This window comes from Aegilops tauschii, chromosome 1 (genome assembly GCF_002575655.3).
Source record: "Aegilops tauschii subsp. strangulata cultivar AL8/78 chromosome 1, Aet v6.0, whole genome shotgun sequence".
In the NCBI taxonomy this organism is placed as follows: Eukaryota; Viridiplantae; Streptophyta; class Magnoliopsida; order Poales; family Poaceae; genus Aegilops; species Aegilops tauschii.
In genome coordinates this window covers 397037179-397059822 of record NC_053035.3, presented here as the reverse complement: position 1 = coordinate 397059822, position 22644 = coordinate 397037179, and the positions used below count along the sequence as shown (strand labels likewise).

The 22644-nt window shown below is 43.8% G+C and overlaps 1 protein-coding gene and 1 long non-coding RNA gene across 5 annotated transcripts; one reads left to right on the top strand and one right to left on the bottom strand.

Annotated features, from left to right (window-relative positions):
• Positions 1–952: 952 nt before the first annotated feature.
• LOC109762357 (uncharacterized) lies at positions 953–11961 on the top strand. 4 transcript variants are annotated; one of them, XR_012183816.1, is made up of 4 exons: positions 954–2353; positions 2462–2651; positions 3800–5394; positions 11500–11961. It is a non-coding gene; the product is annotated as an uncharacterized lncRNA (long non-coding RNA). The 4 variants fall into 4 exon arrangements; XR_012183818.1 differs by having other exon boundaries at positions 953–2651; positions 3751–5394; XR_012183814.1 differs by having other exon boundaries at positions 954–2651.
• A 2743-nt stretch (positions 11962–14704) lies between these two features.
• On the bottom strand, positions 14705–16858 carry LOC109762354 (uncharacterized). Its single transcript, XM_020321195.3, has 3 exons — positions 16245–16858; positions 15789–15832; positions 14705–15496 (listed from the first exon to the last, which is right to left on the bottom strand). Exons 1-3 carry the CDS (start codon positions 16383–16385, stop codon positions 15352–15354), a joined length of 330 nt encoding a protein of 109 aa, XP_020176784.3. The 5' UTR covers positions 16386–16858; the 3' UTR covers positions 14705–15351.
• Between the last annotated feature and the right edge of the window lie 5786 nt (positions 16859–22644).

The following is a 22644-nucleotide window of genomic DNA, read 5'->3' as shown; positions in this document are numbered from 1 at the left end:
TTGAGTGAAAAAAGGTATATGAAAAAAGTAAAAAATAAATAAACAAATACCATTGAATGATGAAAACCTTCGACCATCTTTGTTTTGAAATTTCTAGTTCTTCTTTGAGATCTATGACAGCCCTTTGGCTGATTACAAACCAAGCATGCATTGGTCATACTCTTGCATATGTTTTGAAAAACTTGCAAACACAACTGAAAACACATAAAAAAAGTGAAAACAAAAATGAAAAATGACATAAAAAATGGCCAATGAATATAATTATGAAGAAAAATAAGAAAAAATGGCATTAACAAACTTACAAATAAGACAAAAAGATGGGAGCCACCTCCTTCGTTCCCGATCAACTAACAGAAACTTTGACAAAAAATGTGCTGGTGTGGGGTGCTCAATTTATAGTGCAGAGTCTGCGAGAGATGTGGCCTCTTCTTGTGATTCTCTTCAATAAAGGTAATTGTGCAGATCGCCTGGTTTTGTGCATGCAAAAAGTCCACCTAAAAAAATCAAAGCTACGACAAACCACATATTCTTTGCTTTATAGGGGGTGTGACCAAGTTACCCGAACCAACAGTTGCGAGGGCGACTTAAAAAACCCTTCAATTGTGCTCTTATTTGTCCATGTTTTAATTCTATAAGGGTTTTTTTTAAGTCACCCTCGCAACTGTTGGTTCGGGTAAACTTGGTCACACCCAATATAAAGCAAAGAATATGTGATTTGTCATAGCTTTGATTTGTTTTTTCTTTTTTTAGGTGGACTTTTTGCATGCACAAAACCAGGCGATCCACACAATTACCTCTATTGAATGAGAACCACAAGAAGAGGCCACATCTCTCGCAGACTCTACACTATAAATTGAGCACCCCACACCAACACAATTTTTGTCAAAGTTGGGGACGAGTGAGGTGGCTCCCATCTTTTTGTCTTATTTGTAAGTTTGTTCATGTCATTTTTTCTTTTTTTTTCTTCATATTATATTCATTGGTCATTTTTTTGTATGTCATTTTTCATTTTTATTTTCACTTTTTTATGTGTTTTTAGTTGTGTATGCAAGTTTTCAAAACATACGCAAAAGTATGTCCAATGCATGCTTGGTTTGTAATCATCCAAAGGGATTCTGTCATAGATCTGAAAGAACTAGAAATTTTAAAACAAAGATGGTCGAAGGTTTTCATCATTCAATGGTATTTATTTATTTATTTTTTACTTTTTTCATATACCTTTTTTCACTCAAAGAAAAAATCATCACGTGCTGCCTTGCTATTTTAAACAAACCTTGAAAACCCACTTGGAAATTTTCATGCAAGCTATATCGTCTCGCGGAAGAAGTTATGATTTTTTTTATAGAGGATCAGGATGTCAAGTCGCATATTTATGGAGCTTATTGGAAAGCTTTTATGCGAGCGCACCAGATAGAGTTTGGTGATGTTGTTTGTTTTGAGCCTGTAGCTTGGGGTAATCAGTTCAACGTTACAATGTTTGATGAAGAAGGAATGAGAAGATGGGCAATCACAGTCCTGGTATGTCTTTTCTATGTTTCTTTTTTCTGTTAAACTTTTTTCCTTTTTGTGTTTTACATTTTTTTCATTTTGTGTGTGTATATTCTCAACTAAATTTTTTCTACATCTTTTCCCTTTTTTACAGGGATAATGCTAGTCCCGGATGATGTTCGTGTGATTTTCCAAGATATTTCTTTCACAGACTTGCATAGTCTAACCGGTGATGCTATCGGAGGGCTTGTCAGCACCCTATCAAGGCGACGTAAGGCTGGACACGACCTTATTGATGCGGCAACTAGTGCGCCTGTCGGGAATCGTCTCGTGCACATGCTAACTGACGAAGATATCAAAAAGAATAAATTTGTATGTCTAGATAAAGTTTTTCTAGGGTTGGCATTTTTTTCTTTTTTCTATTTCTTTTTTTAGGTACTCAAAGAAGTTTGTTTATTACAGGCTATTCGGCAGAGTTCATCGACTCTCAAGAAATGGATGAAGAAGGACAAGTTTTTTTTATGGAATACTCCCTCCGTCCGAAAAACTTGTCCCAGTGGTAATTTTGCGAAACCCCCCTCAGTGTATTCCCGACAAACGACGCACTCCCCCACCCCCGCTCCTCTCCCCGCCGGTTCCCCCTGCTCGTCTCCCTTGCCGGAGCCCTTTGCTCGGCTCCCCAAGAAGCTTCTGCTGGCATCGCCGGAGATTCCCCGCGCAGCTCCCTGCTGTACCCCCCCCTCCTTGTTCCCCTCCTCCTCCGACGCGTCGCTTCCCCGGGCGAGGAGAAGCCTTGATTTTTCTGACCTCCCCCGACAGAAGCCGCAACTGCCTTGCTCCACCACCGCCACAGCTCACCGCCGCCGTAACTGCCTCCTCCGCCACTCTCTCCTGCTCGCGCAGCTCCAGCTTGCCTTCCTCCCCTAGCTTCCCCCTCCCTAGTGACCTCCGCGCTCTGCTCCGTCTGCTTCAGATCCGGCGTCGGCGAGGCTGATATGGTGGCTGCGAGGCCAGACGGTAGGAGACGTAGCCGACGAGCCCGACGACAGCAAGCTCGATGGCGAGCTCGACGGCGGCGGAGACGTCTTCTGTACTGCGAGCTCCACCATCCCTGCACATACTGTACTGCGAGCTCGACGACGACGGTGGCGTCTTCTTGGAAGGTTAAGCCTCCCTCCTTCAATTCCCCTCCATGATTTATGTGTCAAAACTGATTTTTTTTTTACTGAAATTTGCTGCTTCTGACATTTGCTTAAGACTGCATGCCGGCCAACTGGTATTTCTTCAGTTAGCAAAACATGGCAGACAAATCTCACTAGGGGATCACACTTGGCCTGACAACATCTGTGTGATCACACTTGGGGACACAATGGGCTAATTGGCAAATTTCTTTAGTAGCTCATCCTATTTTTACCTAATAGGCCGCAACCTCAGTCTCACTAGGGCATCACACTTGGCCTGACAACATCTGTGTGTAAACTGGAAATTCTAGCTTAGATTGAAACTTGAACAACTGAATTTATGCATTTCAACTAGCAAATGTGAGATAAGAGTGAACATTTATTCTCAACTAACAAATGTTAGATAAATCAAATTACTAATTAGTTTTAGTGATGGATCTAGCAGGATGAGTCAGTGATTAAAATCATCCATGAATGAATTAGTTAGAGGGCGGCCGGCAGTACTTGGTGTACTATTGCTGCTGTCTAGTACTCCTTTCATGACAGAGGTAGATAAATGGAGTAATCCTTTTCAAGTAATTTTGTCATTTGTTTCATGATGTGGCAAGTAATTTTGTCATTGTTTCAGTTTCGAAGCTTTAGTTTTGCATCTCAAGTCTGATTGCCACTAAACTTAGTACAAGATCACTGAAATTTTGTTTGAAGCTTCAGTGTAAATGTTCTACTTTCAGAGTACAAGATCACTGAATACAGTTTCTTGGGGGTCCAATTTTTCAGTGTAAATGTTCTACTTTCAGTGTAAATGTTCTCTGTAATGGAATATTGCTTGTCAAATCAGTGTGTAGAAATTTTAGGGCTATGTCTAGAAAATCATGTTAGTCCAACAATATCCAACTTAATCCAACTTAATCCACAGTAACAGTAGATCAGAAATTGCTTATACTCTAGGTGAGGATCAGAAATTATCCAAAGATTCAGTTTAGTTCTGTTAACGTTCAGTTAACTGATGAACATTGGACATTGAGGGACACATTCAGTTAACTTCTGTGTTAACTAAATCTTTTTTGCAACATTTCTGCAGAGTACATGATCAATTGTGTTTGAAATTAATGAACAAGTGCAATGTACAGAAATTGGAGCTTGGGTTCTTCTTCTCACCGGCAGCAGCACGAGCAGGCCCGCCGGGGAGGAACAGCAACTTGCAGACGAGCAGCAGGTCGAGGAGAGGAGTGGGGGAGACGACAGGGAGCTCGAGGTTGAGGATGAACTTCAGTTCCAGGCCCGCCAGGAGCTCCAGGTCCAGGCGCTCGAGACCCAGGCGGGCGCAGGCCCTGGCCGGCGGGAGGGGATAGCGGGGTAGCCCTGGGCGGCGGAAGGGGTCACGGCGGGAGAAGATGGCGGTAGCGCAGCGCCCCTCAGCCGTGGAGCCGCCGCCCGTCGAGGTGGTCGCCGCGGTGGAGCAGGTGGACGGCGCAGCTCGCCTCGGGCGGCGGTGGTTCACAGCAGTGGAGCAGCTCGCCTCGGGCGGCGCAGGTGGGCATGGGCGGTGGTGGTTCACAGCGGCAGCGCAGGCCGTGGCCGTCGTCACGCGCTCGGCCTACGACGGGTGCCAATGGTGGCTTGGGCGGCCACGGTGCACGCGGCCGACAGAGAAAGGAGGAAGAAGCAGGGGGGCTCATTAGCAAGAGATTTGAAGATGGAAGTTTTTTTTTTTGCAAAATTAGAAATGAACTAAGCGCTAGACAACTTTTTCTGGACGGAGGGAGTATATGTTAAGGAAAGATCTACGAGCGGGGCATCCTACTCCGACGCGGTGACTCCCCGGTGTTCCCTCCTCGACGACCGCGGCGTACGGGTCGACTCGATGCGGGTACATGGGGAGGGGACACAGGTGCGGTTTCCATGTCACGTTGTTTTGGTCGGCAGGGGATTGAGTCCCGAGGCGGAGGCGCGGCGTGAAGCGCAGATCGAGGCGGAGGAGAGAGAACGTCGGGAAGGGAGGCGGATTAAAGTTGCGGCACGGAGCGGAGCGGCCATTCCCTCCCCTCTCGACGAAAACCACCTCCCTTCTCTCTCACGAGCGAGCTCTCCGAAGGCGGGGTCATGGATTCCTGGAAGCAGAGACTCGAGAGGAGGGCTCTGGTGATAGCCAACGGCGACGAAGAGAAGCTGGCGAAGCTGAGGGAGATCATCTCCAGGTTCTCGACGGAGAGCAATCTGAAGGAGGCGGCGGGGTGTGCCTACCGGAGGCTCACCGAGGCGGAGGACTGGCGCCTCACTCCGTCAGGCGAGCCGGTGGGGGCGCTCCGGATGCTGTTGTGGGCGATGAAGGAGGCGGAATCAGACGATCAGATGCAGGCCATGAAGTGGATCGCGTTTCGTTCGCGTCGCACCGTCCCTGCGGATCCACCTGGATTTGTGGTCGGCGCGGTGATGGGTCTCCCCGCCCCAGCTCCGGTTGTGCCCAGGGCTGCAGTGGTGGAGAGGCGGCCAGATTTGGGGCGCGCCGAGGGCAGGAGGGGGATGAAGCTTGGGACGAAGAAGATCCAGAAGATGCCGTTGGTTCTGAGGAGGTCACCGCGCTTCCCTCGCCGTTTCCCACGCCTGCTCGGTCTCGCTCGCTCCCAGGGACGGGAGTAGGGGCCTCGCCGGTGGGCGGCCGCTTCTGGCTGCTCGCCGGTGAGGTTTCCGACGAGGAGACTTGGGCTCCCGTTGGATCTGCAAGGTACGATCCCCCCTATTTCCAAATATGGCAGTGAACCTACATCGATAGGTGATAATAGAAGTAATAATAAGAAGAAGAAAAAGCGGCTGATAGCTGCAAAAATCATAGAAAGTAGTGATGAGAAGTGTGTTAACAGCCCTGCTCATGGGAAAACAGAGAGAGATGCTCGCCCCTGATCAGGTTTTACTGGGAAGGGAGGTTGTTAATAAAATGAGTAGAATTAAATATGCCCAAATTCCAGATTTCTGGTCTAATGAGGCAAACTATATAGAGGAAATGGAAATCACCAATGGCTTGGGTTGTTGTGTGGGGGATTACTCTGCCAGAGAAGGAGAATTTGGGGAAAGTGAGATATGGGGGCAAAATGGGCAACGGGGAGAAACGCCTTTGGTAAATACGCTTTCTGAAAGTTTTGGCAATATAAATAAAGCGCCTCTCCCTATGGGGTGAAGAGTGTGACCCCCTCGAGGATTTAGGGTTTCCACCTCTTCCGCCGCCACCAGAAAGAGAGAAAGTAGAAGAGATGAACAGATGTTTTGGGAACAATCGTGGAGGGGGAAGATTCAACCGTGGTGGTAGAGATGGCTTCCATTACAGAAAGAAAGAAGAAGATGTGGACAGATACAAAGGCACTTTCTCTCAGATTGGTAGTTCAAGATCCACCATTGGACTTCTAGCTACCAGGGGAATGGAGGCAGGACGCAGCTCCCAGATGCTGGTAGAACTACAGAAGACAAAGATAGAGAGGGGGGCAAGCCAGAGGCTAACAGAGCCGGATCTGAGGACAAAGGTAAAGATCCTGCCCCTGGTGTCATTCCCCCTCCTGAATTTCTTCAACAGCAACAGTGGTTTGGGGCTCTCCTTGCCCAGATGGCACAGCAGGGGGTTGGCATGGTAACTGGAGCTGACAAGCAGCGAGAGGAGGGGATGATGATTGAGGGTGAGAGAGAGAAAGGGATACAAAGCAGAGAGGTTAGCTACGGAGGAGATATGGATAATGGTTCTGGATCCAGGCAAAACCAAAGCGCTTGGGGGGGGGGGAAGCAGATTTCCACAGAGAGAAGGCCCTGATCTAGGAAAAAGTGGGAACAACTTCAGAATTCCCTGTAACAAGTGCAAAGATTTCAGACATCAAACTAGAGATTGCAAGCTTCCTAACTGTATCATGTGTGGAAAAAATTCTCACATCACTGAAGATTGCAACTGGATGAAACAGATTAAGCCCCTGCCTAAATATGTTGGATATGCAGCCAGAGGTTTGGGAGTGCTCTTGGTTCAAAATTCCAAGGAGGTGGTGAGTAGTGAGCAGATTAACCCGATGGGAATTGTCACTATTGCCTCTGGGGAGATCAATGAGACACAATTCTTGGAGGGGTTTAACTACATGTTCAAATGGGACTGGCAATGGAGATGCAAAAACATGGAGACAGGGCTTATCTCATGAGGTTCCCCAACAAGAGCAGACTGACTGAATTACACAAGTTTAGAAACTTTAACCTGCTGGGGACAAAGGCTATCATAAATGTGGATAGTTGGACCTATGATACACAAGCCATAGGAAAGTTGCACACTGTGTGGGTGAAAATTGGCAAAATGCCTGAGTGTTTCAGACATTTTTTGGGGCTTGTTTAGTAGCTGCCACTGTTGGCCTAGTCCTGGAGATAGATATGACAACAATTTTGCTGGAAAAAATCAGAGCCAGGGTAGGAGTGAGAGATTTTGAAAAAATTCCTACACATACTGAAGTAACTGACAAAGACCTCATGATATACAAAGTCACCTTGGAACTTGAAAAAGTGGTGGAACAGGGGTGGTATGAAGATAAGAGGAAACATGTGGATGTTGAAACAGACAGAGAATGTGAAACTGCAGACATGAGGAAAAAGATCAAGATTGGTGGAGTAGATGCTGAAGGAAACAAAGAAAACATCTCCCTGGAGAGAAAAATGACTCTGATAAAGATAATATTCAAGATCCTCTGATAGAAGACAATTACACTGAACCAGTGGATTATAATGCTAGCCAGGATTCTGTGGAATCTCTGGGATCAAAACTGGGGATCTCTGATAAAGAGAAGAAAGAAAAAGACAAAGAAGGACCAACCAGAAGAAGTGACAGAAATCTAGACAAAAAGGACTCCAAGATTGAAGATCTGGCTAAGGAGAGAGCTGCTGACAAGGATAACTATGGTAAGTCCCCAACCCTTACTAAGGATCAAATCTCTTTGTTTGAAATGACAGAGAAAGTGGGGGTGGAGCTGGGGTGTACTATTGACCTGGTCAGCCAAAACCTAGACCTGATCTCCAATATGGAACAGGGTAGAAGAGATATATATCATCAAGAGGAAAAAGAAAAAAATGAAAGTTCTCCAAATCTAATTGATATTGGAGATGCTAAACTAGAAGAACTATGCTCAGGTGATGATCACTCTGATACAGAAATGGATCTTGATTACTATGACACCTTGAGGAAAATATTCTCTAGTAATAAGAAAAATTAAGATTGGCACCTCAGCTGCTAGTGCTGGGAAGCTTGCTATATCTTTTAGGGGAGGGAGAAAGAAGAAAAAGAAACAATGAAAGGAATATTTTGGAATGTGAGGGGGATTAGACAGGACACAAAGAAAAACTTTATCAGAGAGGCAATCATAGAAAAAAAAATTAGATTTTGTTGGCCTTTTGGAGACCATTAAGGGTGACTTTACAAAAAATGAATTGCACAACCTTGCTGGGGGGAATTTTTTTTCTCTGGGAATGGATTGCCCCTCGAGGCAAATCTGGAGGAATATTGGTAAGAATTAATAATGATAATTTTGACTTGATACAAGTGGAAAAAGGCACATATTTTATCAGAACACTACTTTTTGATAAAAAAAAGCTAAGTTTAGTTGGAACTTGGTGACTGTCTATGGTGATGCTCAAAGAAAAGGGAAAGCATCTTTTTTAGCTGAATTATCTAGATTGTATCAAGATAACCCTCTCCCCTGTGTCATTGGGGGGATTTCAATATCATTAGAAACAGTGCAGAGAAAAATAAACCTGGGGTGGATCACTTCAGCTTTGTTTTTAATGCTATTATTGAACATGCTGGATTAAGAGACATCCCAATCAGTGGGAGACAATTCACTTGGGCAAATAATATGCCAGACCCTACATATGAGAAACTTGATAGGGTATTGGTATGCCCAGATTGGGAAGATAAATACCCCATGACTATGGTCACAACATTAGAGAGAGAGATTTCAGATCACACTCCACTGCTGTTGGATTCTGGTGAGCAGAGAAATGCTCCTCCCATTTTTAGATTTGAAAATGCATGGATGCATATGGAAGGATTTAAGGAATTTGTGGAAAAAAACTGGGAGGTGAGGTGTAATGGATCTAGTATGGACACTTGGCAAAAAATACTCAGAAACGTTAGACAAAAAATCAAAGGGTGGGTTAAATGCTAATGCTATGTATAGGAAAAGAAAGAAGGAACTGTTAAATATGCTGGACATGATAGATAAAAATGCAGAATTGAGAGGGATTAATGCCCAAGAAAGAATTATGCAGAAATAATTGAGAAGGGAATTGAAAGAAATCTTCAAATTAGAAGAAATCAAGTGGTTACAGAGATACAAAGATAAGGAAATAAAAGGAGATTCCAATACTAGATATTATCATGCCAAAGTGAATGGGAGGAGAAGAACAGGATTGTCAGGTTAGAACAGGATGAGGGTGTGATTCAGGGAGAGAAAGAACTGATTGAGTATATCACTATATTCTATAAAAATCTTTTTGATCAAGCTGAAAACTCTACTATCAATCTTAACATACAAGGGTCTGCAGAGATCTCTCCTCAAACACAAGATGAATTGGTTAAGGACTTCTCCATGGAAGAGATTAGGGAAGTGGTGTTCTCCATGGAAAAAAACAAAAGCCCAGGCCCTGATGGATTTGCTATTGAATTCTATCAGAACTTCTGGGATTTAATCAAGAATGATATAAAAAACATTATGGATGATTTCCACAGAGGTGTGGTTGATTTAGCTAGGTTGAATTATGGGATCATTACCTTGGTCCCAAAGGTCAAGATGCCAAACAGATCCAGAAATTCAGACCCATTTGCCTGTTGAATGTCAGCTTCAAAATCATCACTAAAGTCCTGATGAACAGGCTTAGTAAGGTTGTTAACCCCATCATCTCCCCCATTCAAACTGCTTTTGTGAAAGGCAGATACATTATGGAGGGAGTGGTGATCCTACATGAAGCTATAAATTCAATCAAAATGAAAAAACAAAATGCTATAATATTGAAGGTAGATTTTGAAAATGCATATGACAAAATCAAATGGCCTTTTGTCCATAAAATGCTGAAACTCAAAAACTTTCCTGACAAGTGGTGTGACTGGGTGATGGACACCATGAGGGGGGGACAAGTGGGTGTGAAGGTAAATGACAATATTGGAAAGTTTTTTAAAACTTTTAAAGGGCTTCGCCAGGGGGACTCATTATCCCCCCTATTGTTTGATTTAGCTATTGACGCCCTGGCCATTATTATGGACAGAGCTAGAAATAAGGGATTTATTAAAGGGGTTCTCACATACAATCATGAAAATGGAGTGAACATGCTGCAATATGCAGATGACACCATATTCCTAATCCAGGATGATGAGGTGTCAGCGAGAAATCTCAAATTTATTCTGACTGCTTTTGAACAAATGTCAGGACTCACAATTAATTTTCACAAAAGTGGCATATACCTCTTTGGAGAAGCTAAGGCAGAAAGATATATATTAAGAGATTTTTACGTGTGCGTTTGGGGAGATGCCACTGAAATACCTAGGCCTACCAGTACATGATAAAAGGATCAGTAATGGGATGTGGAGGAATGTAACTGAGAAAATAGAGAAAAGATGTGCGTGCTGGCAAGGCAGATTGCTCAATATTGCTGGCAGAGTCACATTAGTACAGTCGTGCCTAACAAATATTCCTATATACATGATGTCTTTCTATCTGCTCCCTGTTGGAGTCAGGAAAAAAGTTGATTTCTTCAGGGCGAGACTGGTATGGCAAGCGGAAGAGGATAAAAGAAAGTATCGTTTAGTTAACTGGAAAATATGCTGCCTTCCTAAACAACAAGGAGGTCTCGGGCTAATCAACTAGAGAAATTTAACATTGCCTTGCTAGCTAAATGGATTTGGAAACTAGAAGCTGAGGAGGGACTTTGGCAAGATATCATTAGATCTAAATATATCCAGAACAAATGCTTGTCAGGCATTAAAAAAGACAGGGGGACTCGCAATTCTGGACTAGCCTGATAAGTATCAAGAATTTAGTTTTCCCTCGCATAAAAAAAAAACTAGGGGATGGGAGAAATACCAGATTCTGGGAAGATTAGTGGGTGGATGACAAACCACTAAAAGAGGCATACCCCTCATTGTATGCAATTAGCAATGACAGAGAAATTACCGTCAGAGGGGTGATTGAAAAAGGGTGGAATGCTATGTCTTTCAGAAGAAATATAGATGGAGGCTATGGGGGGCTGTGGGATAGCCTTAAAAGAAGATGTGAGGACATATTAATGCACGGGGGCAGAGACAAGCCCATGTGGATGCTCAATGCTAACAGAATATTCACTGTAAAATCCTTATATCGACACCTAGTTCGTACTGACATGGGTTTTCCACACAAATTCCTGTGGAAAGTCAAGGTACCTGCAAAAATCAAGTTCTTTCTTTGGTTGCTAAGCAAAAAAAGTATCCTTACTAGAAACACCCTATTGAAAAGAGGATGGAAAGGGGACAAACATTGTGTGTTTTGTGGACAGGAGGAAAACATTGATCATCTTTTCTTCTCCTATTCGGTTGCTAGAATCATTTGGAATCTGGTGAGATGTTCATTTGACTTTTAGAAAACTCCCATAAACATTGACGACTGTTTTGGGGGTGGCTAAACAATTTTAACAAAGAGAGTAAAAAATTGGTGTTGATTGGCACTTCTGCTCTGCTTTGGGCGATTTGGAATTGCCGCAATGACATTGTGTTTGATAAGAAAAAGTAAACGACCCGATTGGGATCGTTAAACGAATATGCTGCTGGATTACTGATTGGGCTATTTTGCAGAAAAAGGGCCCAGGGGAAAGAACGCTGACGTTGGGGGCAAGACTCATCGAGCAGGTGGCAAGTGAGATCTTCAAAGCTTCGCAAGGATGGCGCTTCGGGGTTCCGCGGCTGAAGGACTAGGGAAGCTGCGACATTTCAAGAGCTTGCTGCTGCTTTTGCTTTAGACTTGTCTTCTCCTCCGTTTAGCCTTTTGTGATGGAAACTTGTAATGATCTGACTATCCGGGGGGTGGGGGCTGTGTCCGTGGCCACTCCTTGCGCGGGTTTCGCTTTTACTCTCTGTTCCGCTTCTTATTGTAAGACTTCTAGACTGCTCGTGGCTTCGGCCTGGTTTCTATAATGGAAATCGGAGGGGAAACCCTCTTTTGCTCAAAAAAAACATGTTAAGGAAAAAGTTAGAGGAGGAACTTTCAAAGATTAATAAAGAGGAGGAGATAATGTGGTTACAGAGATCGAAAGAGAACGAACTATTAGAGGGTGACGCTTTAACTTCTTATTTTATATCTAAGGCTAGTAGTAGAAAAAGGAAAAACAGAATTACCTCTATTAAAACTGCTCCTAATGATGTGATCCAGGGGGACAAAGATTTATTGCCTTTTGTCACTTCATTTTACAAAAACCTATTTGGTCCTGCTGTAGGTATGAATAATATTTCCCTTGATATTAATTTACCTGTGGTTTTGAGTGATGCCGATAGAAAAAATTTGGATAGGAAGTTTACTTTAGAGATTAAGATTGTTGTTTTTGATATGAAATCTAACAAAGCACCTGGACATGACAGATTTCCTATAGAATTTTATCACAAGTGCTGGCACATAATTGGAGTGGACATTTTGGAGCTTTTCAGTGATTTTTATGAAGGAAAGTTAGATTTAGCTAGATTTAATTATGGTGTCCTTGCGTTAATTCCAAAATTGCTGATGCTCAAACTTTACAACAATATAGACCAATCTGTTTGTTGAATGTGATTTTCAAGATTTTTCAGAAGTTCTAAATAATAGAGCCATTACTGTAGCTGATAAGATAGTAGCTCCTGTGCAAACAGCTTTTATTAGGTACTAGATGGGGTTATTGTGTTGCATGAAGTTCTGCATGAAGTTCATAGGAAAAAAGAGTGATGTTTTGTTTAAAGTAGATTTTGAGAAGGCTTATGACAAGATTAACTGGGAGTTTTTGTATTTTGTCATGGAGAAAAAAGGCTTTTCATCTAGATTTATTGGTTGGGTCAAGCAGACGGTAGAGAGGGGTAAAGTAGCAGTCATGGTCAATGATCAAATTGGCCCTTTTTTAGACGAAAAAAGGACTGAGACAGGGAGATCCTTTCTCCCCCCATTCTTTTTAATATTGCCATCGATATACTTAATTTGTTTTTAGCTAAGGCACAAAATATGGACCTTATCGAAGGGTTAGCACAGGATTTAATTCCAGATGGCATTAATATGTTACAATACGCTAATGACACCATTTTCATGTTTAGACACAATCTGGAAAGTGCTAGAAACTTGAAATCAGTTCTTTGTTTATTTGAACAATTACCCACAAAAAAAAGAGCAATTGTCTGGCCTTAAAGTTAATTTTCACAAGAGTGAGGTTTTTTGTTTTGGTGAAGCAAAGGACAAACAGGAAAATTACTCTACAATATTTACTTGTGTTGTAGGAAAACTTCCTTTTAGATATTCAGGTGTCCCTATTAATGCAGTTAGATTATGTAACTGGAATTGAGCTGAGGAGAAAATGGAGAAGAAGCTAAGTGTATGCAAAGGGAGGAACAGATCTTATGGGGGGAGATTGATTTTAATTACCTCTAGTTTAAGCAATATTCCTTTGTATATGATTTCTCTGTTTGAGCTACCCAAAGGCCCTAGTAAGAAAATGAACTTTTTTATTAAAAGAATGCTATGGCAAGAGGAGGAGGGGTTAAAAAGTACCATCTAGTGAAATGGGAGGATGTTTGCAGACCTAAAGAGATGGGGGGTTTAGGCGTCTTAGATCTTGATATTATGAACATCTGCTTACTGTGCAAATGGATCTGGAAACTTGAAAATTGTAGTGGTGTGTGGCAAGATTTAGTGAGAAAGAAATACTCAAGTAGATGTACCCTTAGAGATAGTAAAAAAAACCTGGTCATTCTCATTTCTGGCAGGGCCTAATGAAGGTTAAACCAATTTTCCTGCAATATTGTAGGAAGATGGTGGGTAATGGGGAAAGGACTATGTTTTGGAGTGATGTATGGCTGGGAGACAAACCTCTTAGTGTGCAATTCCCTAGGCTTTATCTGCTGACCTTTAGTTTAGATTTTACTTTCGCCAAAGCTTTATCTGATAATATGAGTTTGATTAGATTTAGAAGAGTTTTGTGGGGAGACACAGCTGATATGTGGTATGAACTAAAAAATCTATGCAGTAAAGTAGTTTTAAACGATCAAGAGGATAGATGTAGCTGGCTACTAACTAAATCAGGTAGATTCACTGTTAGATCTTTGTACCTTGCTTTAAAAACAGATCAGGCTGCCTGGCCTCATAGGAAACTGTGGCAGGCGAGGATACCGCTGAAAGTTAAAGTTTTCCTGTGGTTGATGTTTAAGAATAGTGTTCTAACTAGAGATAATTTGGCGAAAAGAAACTGGAAAGGAAAGGATAAAAACTATAGCTTCTGTGATTACCCAGAAACGGTTGAACTTCTTTTCTGTGCATGTGTGGTGGCTAAGTTTGTGTGGGGTGTGGTTAGGAATGTAACTGGAATTCATGACATTCCATGCAAGATAGAAGAGTTTACTGCCTGGGTAGAAAAAATTCCTAAGAATATTAGACAAACAATAGCAGTGGGTGTTTCTGCGGTGTTTTGGACTTTGTGGAAAGCCAGGAATGCTGCTACGTTTCATCATGTTTACCCGCATGATCCTAGTATGTTGTTCTTTCAAATCTCTTATTGGATGTCCTACTGCACTGGTCTACAGAGAAAAGAAGGGCAACGGATGTTGCAGGCCGTCACAGCACTGCTGGTTGATGTTGCGAACGGGTTCTTCAACAAGAGCAGAGGATATGATGGGCGCCCATGGTGAAACGTCTTGGCGTTGGGAAGTAATTCTGCCTGTACTGTTAGCTGAACTTTTGTCCTCCCTGGAGAGTCTGTGGCGATGAGCGGGGAGAGGAGCCCTGTGTGGTTACCTCTCACCTGTGTGTGCATTCTGATAAGTGTGGAGTTCCTTTTTTTTAGTTTCAAGCTTTATTCTCTTGGCTGTCTAGTTGTTGATGCCTGGATGTCACGGTAGGACATCTGGGCTGGATGGAATCTAAGACTACTCACTTTGTTTATTGGTTTCCTTTCATGCAATGAAATGAAATTGGGGGCATGCCCCTCAATTAAAAAAACGTTAACAAAAGATGCGCCTACCAAGTAACAAGTCAAAATCTGAATTCAATGCACACTTGAGAAACAAAAAAGACAATGTGCACTGCGAATAGTAGCTGATTTCAAATTGTGCTGTGAATAGTAGCTACTATTCACAGCAGAATTTCTCCCTTTTATTTCCAGATGTGTGAATTGAATGTTGATATGTAATTTTGTTCCTTGGAGGACATGTGTTGTTAATGCTGTAAATATGTTTCAGAAATGTCCATGCTAATTGTGGTGTCATGTTCACCGGTTGCACAGGAAGCAACAAAAGGATAAGACAACATATGCTCTTATTAGTGCTGCATGTCAGCAAAAATACTATTAACTACAAAGGAATGACATTCTGGATACAATTCCCAATAAGCAGACCCATCTGGAGCATCTGGGCTTATAATATCTGCCTTGGTGTAATCATACTATATTCTACAATGTCAGATGAATGCAACAGAAAAAATGGTTACCTGTCTGTTCTGAAGCTGATTGATCTGCCATCAGGTGTTTTGGCTCCAGATGATTTGCTTCTTATCTCAGTTGGACCAGTCTCTGATAGATGAGCGTATGCTCTTTTGAAATTATCCTCACATTGCTCTGCCTCTTGACCACTGCATACAAAATAACATAGCATATTTGAAAAGTGGACGTCCAGCAGTTAGAGAAATAAACTGCAGCAACTTCTAAACAACAAGGTAGCCTGGCGTTTCTTTGTAAGCAACTGCAACTCCAGCTAGAAAGATTATTGATATTCACATACTTCTCGCAGGAAAAATTACAGAGGGTCGTGTTCGTAGAAGCAACACATTCTGGTTGAAGAGAAAAGCATTGATTCATCTTTCAGGGAATAAGAGATATAAACTAGGACATTCGACAGAAAAACAAGATGCATGGTTTACTTACGGTACATGATAGTTGTCGCATGAAAGAATGACCCCTGCATTAGGCTGCAAAGAAAAAAACAGGGATGTTTCAGAGAAAATATTCATGAAGTGTACTTAGTAACAAGAATGACCCCTGTCACAGAGCCAACTATGATTCACAATCGGGATACCACATTCATCAGCTTTGTTGTAGATTTCACCTAATCAATCGAAAGCTTCAGCTATAAATTCTAACTTTGTGGAATACTAATGTCGAAGACCCAGAGGCAGAATATGCGCCTGACTGAATAAATTCTGACTTTGTGGAATACTTAACTGAAGCATTCATCAGCTTCATCAGAAATTCCACATAAAGTCAGAAAGCATATGCGCCTGACTGAATATACCAGCTGAAACTTAACTGTAACTGAAGCGTACCTTCAACAGGTTACTATAACTTTGGGAATCATTCGGTGCTCCCAACAGAGAAATATACCTCCCAATTATTAGATGGAATGGATGCACCGGTGAGGACAACGGCAGGGGTCTTCATGGCAGTGCGACAGGAAAGATTGGGCTCCTGCAGTATGCCGCGGGTAGGACGCCTTCTCTCATTCGCGTGGGGTTGTGCCTGCATCGTCGTTAATCACTGTGATGGTCACTCCATCTTGTTTCTTGTGGTGTGTGAGACCCGCGCACTGTGGTATGGATCGCCGCGCTAGCAAGTGGAATATGGAGGGGGTCAATGGAGAAGAGGAGGCGCCATGCCTGCTGGGGGAGGGGTTGCCCGACGGGTAGCAGCGAGCTTCTTGGTGGCCCTGCAACGGCGCGGGGTGGGGTGTGGAGGGTAGCCACGGCTTGGCGAAGCTGATGTGGATGATCAGAGGAGACTGGCTGGGCACAGCCGGCGGCGGGTTCTATCGAGGCACTGCTGGCGTGCGGCGGCGCCCTCTAGGAGCGGCGTGGTGGCAGGCATCGAGTCGTCTCCCATGCCGGAGCTCGATCCAAGGCGGCGGCAGATAAGAATAGGAGGGAGGGTGAGATGTGCAACGCAAAAGGAGGCTGAGTTTACGGGAGAGCAAATTGCGGTGGATGCATTGGGCTGTAGAAGGCCTCGTCCGTTACAGGAAACGGAAGAGCCTAAAAATAAGGATACAGAAGAAGAAACGACCTTTTAGCGCTGGGAGAGAGGGAGAGTTGTGGAAAAAAAATCTGGTACGACCGGGTCGCACGCAGCAAACGTGAGACCACAGCGACCGCATGACATGTGTAACTACGAATCTCAGCGCAGCTTTCGCTCGAATTCCAGCCCACCCGGTTTCCCACGCCCCACGCCCCGTTCTTTCAGATTCTAATCTGCTTCATCTTCCAAAACAGAAACCCCTCTTCGTCGGCAAATTTGACAATTTTAACCTCGGGACAAAATCATTACACAGAATGAACTGGTTGCGAAACTATTTCACTCCCCTGACCCTTTTGTGTAGCGCCCGCCACGCCGGCGCCACACCCTACTGTACAACGCCTCACAGATAGGCGCTACACGGCCAGCGTCGCACCCATATGTGCCCAAGTCAGCGTGCAGCGCCTGAGAGCTAGGCGCCACACTACACAGTGTAGCGCCTGGCTCCTGGGCGTTGCACTAGTGCAGCGCCTAGCTCCTGGGCGTTGCACTAGTGCAGCGCCTGAGAGTTAGGCGTCAAGGGTCAGCCGCGTGAAATAGTTTCACGGACAGTTCATTCTGTGATTTGATTTCGACTATAGGTCCCAGCTGGATCTCCACCCCTCTCCGTCAGGTAAAAAAAAGAAACCCATCTCCGTCTCTTCCATCTCGCCGGCGACGGTGTGGCAAGATTATTAGTGTTACTAAATAATTATTTCAATTTTTTGAATTTTGGTCAAATCTGGTCAAACTGTTGTCAAACTATGATCAAACTACTTATTCAAGAAATATTAGTGTTACTAAATAATTATTGTTTTTTAGAATAATAGTTTCAAACTCAAACAGTGAAACGTGTGACTTCATGCTCAAGCTAAACTCCTGAGGTTTAATAGGATTGACATCTTACTATTGTCAGGAAAACAACAAGTGCAGACTTGGAAACGAGGAGGAATAGAACCCGGAAGTTAAGCGTGCTCGGGCTGGAGTAGTGAGAGGATGGGTGACCGGCCGGGAAGTTAGATGATTTGGAATGATGAGGGGTGATTAGAGGTTAGAGGTTAAATTAAGCAGTGATGAGGGGTGATTGACCGGCCGAGAAGTTAGATGATTTGGAATGATGAGGGGCGATTAGAGATTAGAGGTTAAATTGAGCAGTGATGAGGGGTGGTTAGAGATTAAATTGTAAAATATGAGAAAAAAATTTCAAATTATCGTAAAATTTCCTTTAGTCTCGGTTGGTGTTACCAACCGGAAGGTGGAGCTCCACACGACGGCCACGTGGAGGGCCTTTAGTCCCGGTTCGTATAAGTGTTGGGGAACGTAGTAATATCAAAAAAATTCCTACGCACATGCAAGATCATGGTGATGTATAGAAACGAGAGGGAGAGTGTTGTCTACGTACCCTCGTAGACCGTAAGCGGAAGCGTTTATCAACGCGGTTGATGTAGTCGTACACCTTCACGACCCTAAGCACTAAGAAAACTATGACGGAGGATAAACTAGAGGGGACGGGGTAGCCGGCACACGGCTTGGTGTTTCTTGATGTGTCTTGGGTGCTAGCCCTACCCCTCTATTTATATGTTGAGCCTTGCGGTCGAAACTTGGAGTAAAAGCCTCCGCAAAGTCGGTTTCACCCGAAAGGCAAGAGTCCTTCTCGGACTCCAGGGCCAGACGCCAGGGTTCCCGGCGTCTGGACCCAGACGCTAGGGACCCTGGCGTCTGGCCCCTGGACTCCGCAAAACTTCCTTTTGCGCTTTCCAAAAACCTCGTGGGCTTTCCCCTTTGCCCAGATAAAGTGTTCTCGTGCCCAAACATTTTGGGAAACATCCGGAACCCCTTTCGATGGATTCCGGAACCCTTCCGGAGATCAAACACTACTATCCACATATCAATCTTTACTTCCGGACCATTCCGGAGTTCCTAGTCATATCCGTGATCTCATCCGAAATTCCGAACAACATTCGGTCACCAACATACATAACTCATACTACTATATCGTCAACGAACGTTAAGCGTGCGGACCCTACGGGTTCTAGAACTATGTAGACATGACCGAGACACCTCTCTGGTCAATAACCAATAGCGGAACCTGGATGCCCATATTGGCTCCTACATATTCTACAAAGATCTTTATCGGTCAGACCGCATAACAACATACGTGAAGGAAATATGCCCTAGAGGCAATAATAAAGTTATTATTTGTTTCCTTATATCATGACAAATGTTTATTATTGATGCTAGAATTGTATTAACCGGAAACATGATACATGTGTGAATACATAGACAAATAGAGTGTCACTAGTATGCCTCTACTTGACTAGCTCGTTGATCAAAGATGGTTATGTTTCCTAGCCATAGACATGAGTTGTCATTTGATTAATGGGATCACATCATTAGGAGAATGATGTGATTGACTTGACCCATTCCGTTAGCTTAGCACTTGATCGTTTAGTTTTCTGCTATTGCTTTCTTCATGACTTATACATGTTCCTATGACTATGAGATTATGCAACTCCCGTTTACCGGAGGAACACTTTGTGTGTTACCAAACGTCACAACGTAACTGGGTGATTATAAAGGTGCTCTACAGGTGTCTCCGAAGGTACTTGTTGGGTTGGCGTATTTCGAGATTAGGATTTGTCACTCCAATTGTCGGAGAGGTATCTCTAGGCCCACTCGGTAATGCACATCACTATAAGCCTTGCAAGCATTGTAACTAATGAGTTAGTTGCGGGATGATGTATTACGGAACGAGTCAAGAGACTTGCCGGTAACGAGATTGAACTAGGTATTGAGATACCGACGATCGAATCTCGGGCAAGTAACATATCGATGACAAAGGGAACAACGTATGTTGTTATGCAGTTTGACCGATAAAGATCTTCATAGAGTATGTAGGAGCCAATATGAGCATCTAGGTCCCGCTATTGGTTATTGACCGGAGACGTGTCTCGGTCATGTCTACATAGTTCTCGAACCCGTAGGGTCCGCACGCTTAAAGTTCGATGACGATTTGTATTATGAGTTATGTGATTTGACGTACCAAAGGTAGTTCGGAGTCCCGGATGAGATCGGGGACTTGACGAGGAGTCTCGAAATGGTCGAGACATAACGATAGATATATTGGACGACTATATTCGGACATCGGAAAGGTTCCGAGTGATTCGGGTATTTTCGGAGTACCGGGGAATTACGGGAATTCACCGGGAGAAGTATTGGGCCTTATTGGGCCATACGGGAATAGAGGAGAGAAGCCAAAAGGAAGGAGGCGCGCTCCCCCCCCCCTTTGGTCCGAATTGGACAAGGGGTGCAGCCCCCTTTTCCTTCTCCCTCTCCTCCTCTTTCCTTCTCTCCTACTCCGGAAAGGAAAGGGGAATCCTACTAGGACTTGGGAGTCCTATTAGGACTCCCCACACTTGGCGCGCCCCCTCTAGGGCCGGCCATTCCCTTGCTCCTTTATATACAGGGGCAGGGGGCACCCCATAGACACAACAATTGATCGTTTGATCTTTTAGCCGTGTGCGGTGCCCCCCTCCACCATAGTCCACCTCGATAATACTGTAGCGGTGCTTAGGCGAAGCCCTGCGTCAGTAGAACATCATCATCGTCACCACGCCGTCGTGCTGGCGAAACTCTCCCTCAACACTCGGCTGGATCGGAGTTCGAGGGACGTCATCGGGCTGAACGTGTGCTGAACTCGGAGGTGCCGTGCGTTCGGTACTTGATCGGTCGGATCATGAAGACGTACGACTACATCAACCGCGTTGTGCTAACGCTTCCGCTTTCGGTCTACGAGGGTACGTAGACAACACTCTCCCCTCTCGTTGCTATGCATCACCATGATCTTGCGTATGCGTAGGAAATTTTTTGAAATTACTACGTTCCCCAACAGTGGCATCCGAACCAGGTTTTATGCGTAGATGTCATATGCACGAGTAGAACACAAGTGAGTTGTGGGCGATATAAGTCATACTGCTTACCAGCATGTCATACTTTGGTTCGGCGGTATTGTTGGATGAAGCGGCCCGGACCGACATTACGCGTACGCTTACGCGAGACTGGTTCTACCGACGTGCTTTGCACACAGGTGGCTGGCGTGTGTCAGTTTCTCCAACTTTAGTTGAACCGAGTGTGGCTACGCCCGGTCCTTGAGAAGGTTAAAACAGCACTAACTTGACGAACTATCGTTGTGGTTTTGATGCGTAGGTAAGAACGGTTCTTGCTCAGCTCGTAGCAGCCACGTAAAACTTGCAACAACAAAGTAGAGGACGTCTAACTTGTTTTTGCACGGCATGTTTTGATGTGATATGGTCAAGACGTGATGAGATATAAGTTGTTGTATGAGATGATCATGTTTTGTTGAAGTTATCGGCAACTGGCAGAAGCCTTATGGTTGTCTCTTTATTGCATAAGATGCAAGCGCCAAATAATTGCTTTACTTTATCGCTATGCGATAGCAATAGTTGCAAGAGCAATAGTGGGCAAAACGACCATGTAACAACACATTGATATAGATCAAGATGATGGAGATCATGGTGTCATGCCGGTGACGATGGAGATCATGACGATGCTTTGGAGATGGAGATCAAAGGCACAAGATGATGATGGCCATATCATGTCACATATTATGATTGCATGTGATGTTTATCTTTTATACATCTTATCTTGCTTTGATTGACGGTAGCATTATAAGATGATCACTCACTAAATTATCAAGGTACAAGTGTTCTCCCTGAGTATGCACCGTTGCGAAAGTTCTTCGTGCTGAGACACCACGTGATGATCAGGTGTGATAGGCTCTACGTTCAAATACAACGGGTGCAAAACAGTTGCACACACGGAATAGTCAGGTTAAACTTGACGAGCCTAGCATATAATAGATATGGCCTCGGAACACTGAGACCGAAAGGTCGAGCGTGAATCATGTAGTAGATATGATCAACATAGTGATGTTCACCATTGAAACTACTCCATCTCACGTGATGATCGGACATGGTTTAGTTGATATGGATCACGTGATCACTTAGAAGATTAGAGGGATGTCTATCTAAGTGGGAGTTCTTAAGTAATATGAATAATTGAACTTTAATTTATCATGAACTTAGTCCTGGTAGTATTAGCATATCTATGTTGTAGATCAATAGTTCGCCTTGTTGCTTCCCTATGTTTTATATATGTTCCTAGAGAAAACTAAGTTGAAAGATGATAGTAGCAATGATGCAGACTGGGTCCGTGATCTGAGGTTTATCCTCATTTCTGCACAGAAGAATTATGTCCTTGATGCACCGCTAGGTGACAGACCTATTGCAGGAGCAGATGCAGACGTTATGAACGTTTGGATAGCTCAATATGATGACTACTTGATAGTTTAGTGCACCATGCTTAACGGCTTAGAATCGGGACTTCAAAGACGTTTTGAACGTCATGGACCATATGAGATGTTCCAGGAGTTGAAGTTAATATTTCAAGCAAATACCCGAGTTGAGAGATATGAAGTCTCCAACAAGTTCTACAGCTAAAAGATGGAGGAGAATAGCTCAAGCAGTGAGCATGTGCTCAGATTGTCCGGGTACTACAATCGCTTGAACAAAGTGGGAGTTAATCTTCCAGATAAGATAGTGATTGACAGAATTCTCTAGTCATCATCACCAAGTTAGTAGAACTTCGTGATGAACTATAATATGCAAGGGATAACAGAAACAATTCCCAAGCTCTTCGTGATGTTGAAATCGACGAA

Bases quoted from the DNA above. Each gene is read 5' to 3' on its own strand.
- LOC109762354 (XM_020321195.3), bottom strand. From the start codon at position 16,385: ATGCAGGCACAACCCCACGCGAATGAGAGAAGGCGTCCTACCCGCGGC. The intron at 15,833-16,244 runs GTATATTTCTCT...TTTTCTTTGCAG, and splicing joins TTCCATCTAATAATTGGGAG to CCTAATGCAGGGGTCATTCT. The intron at 15,497-15,788 runs GTAAGTAAACCA...TTTTGTATGCAG, and splicing joins TGCGACAACTATCATGTACC to TGGTCAAGAGGCAGAGCAAT.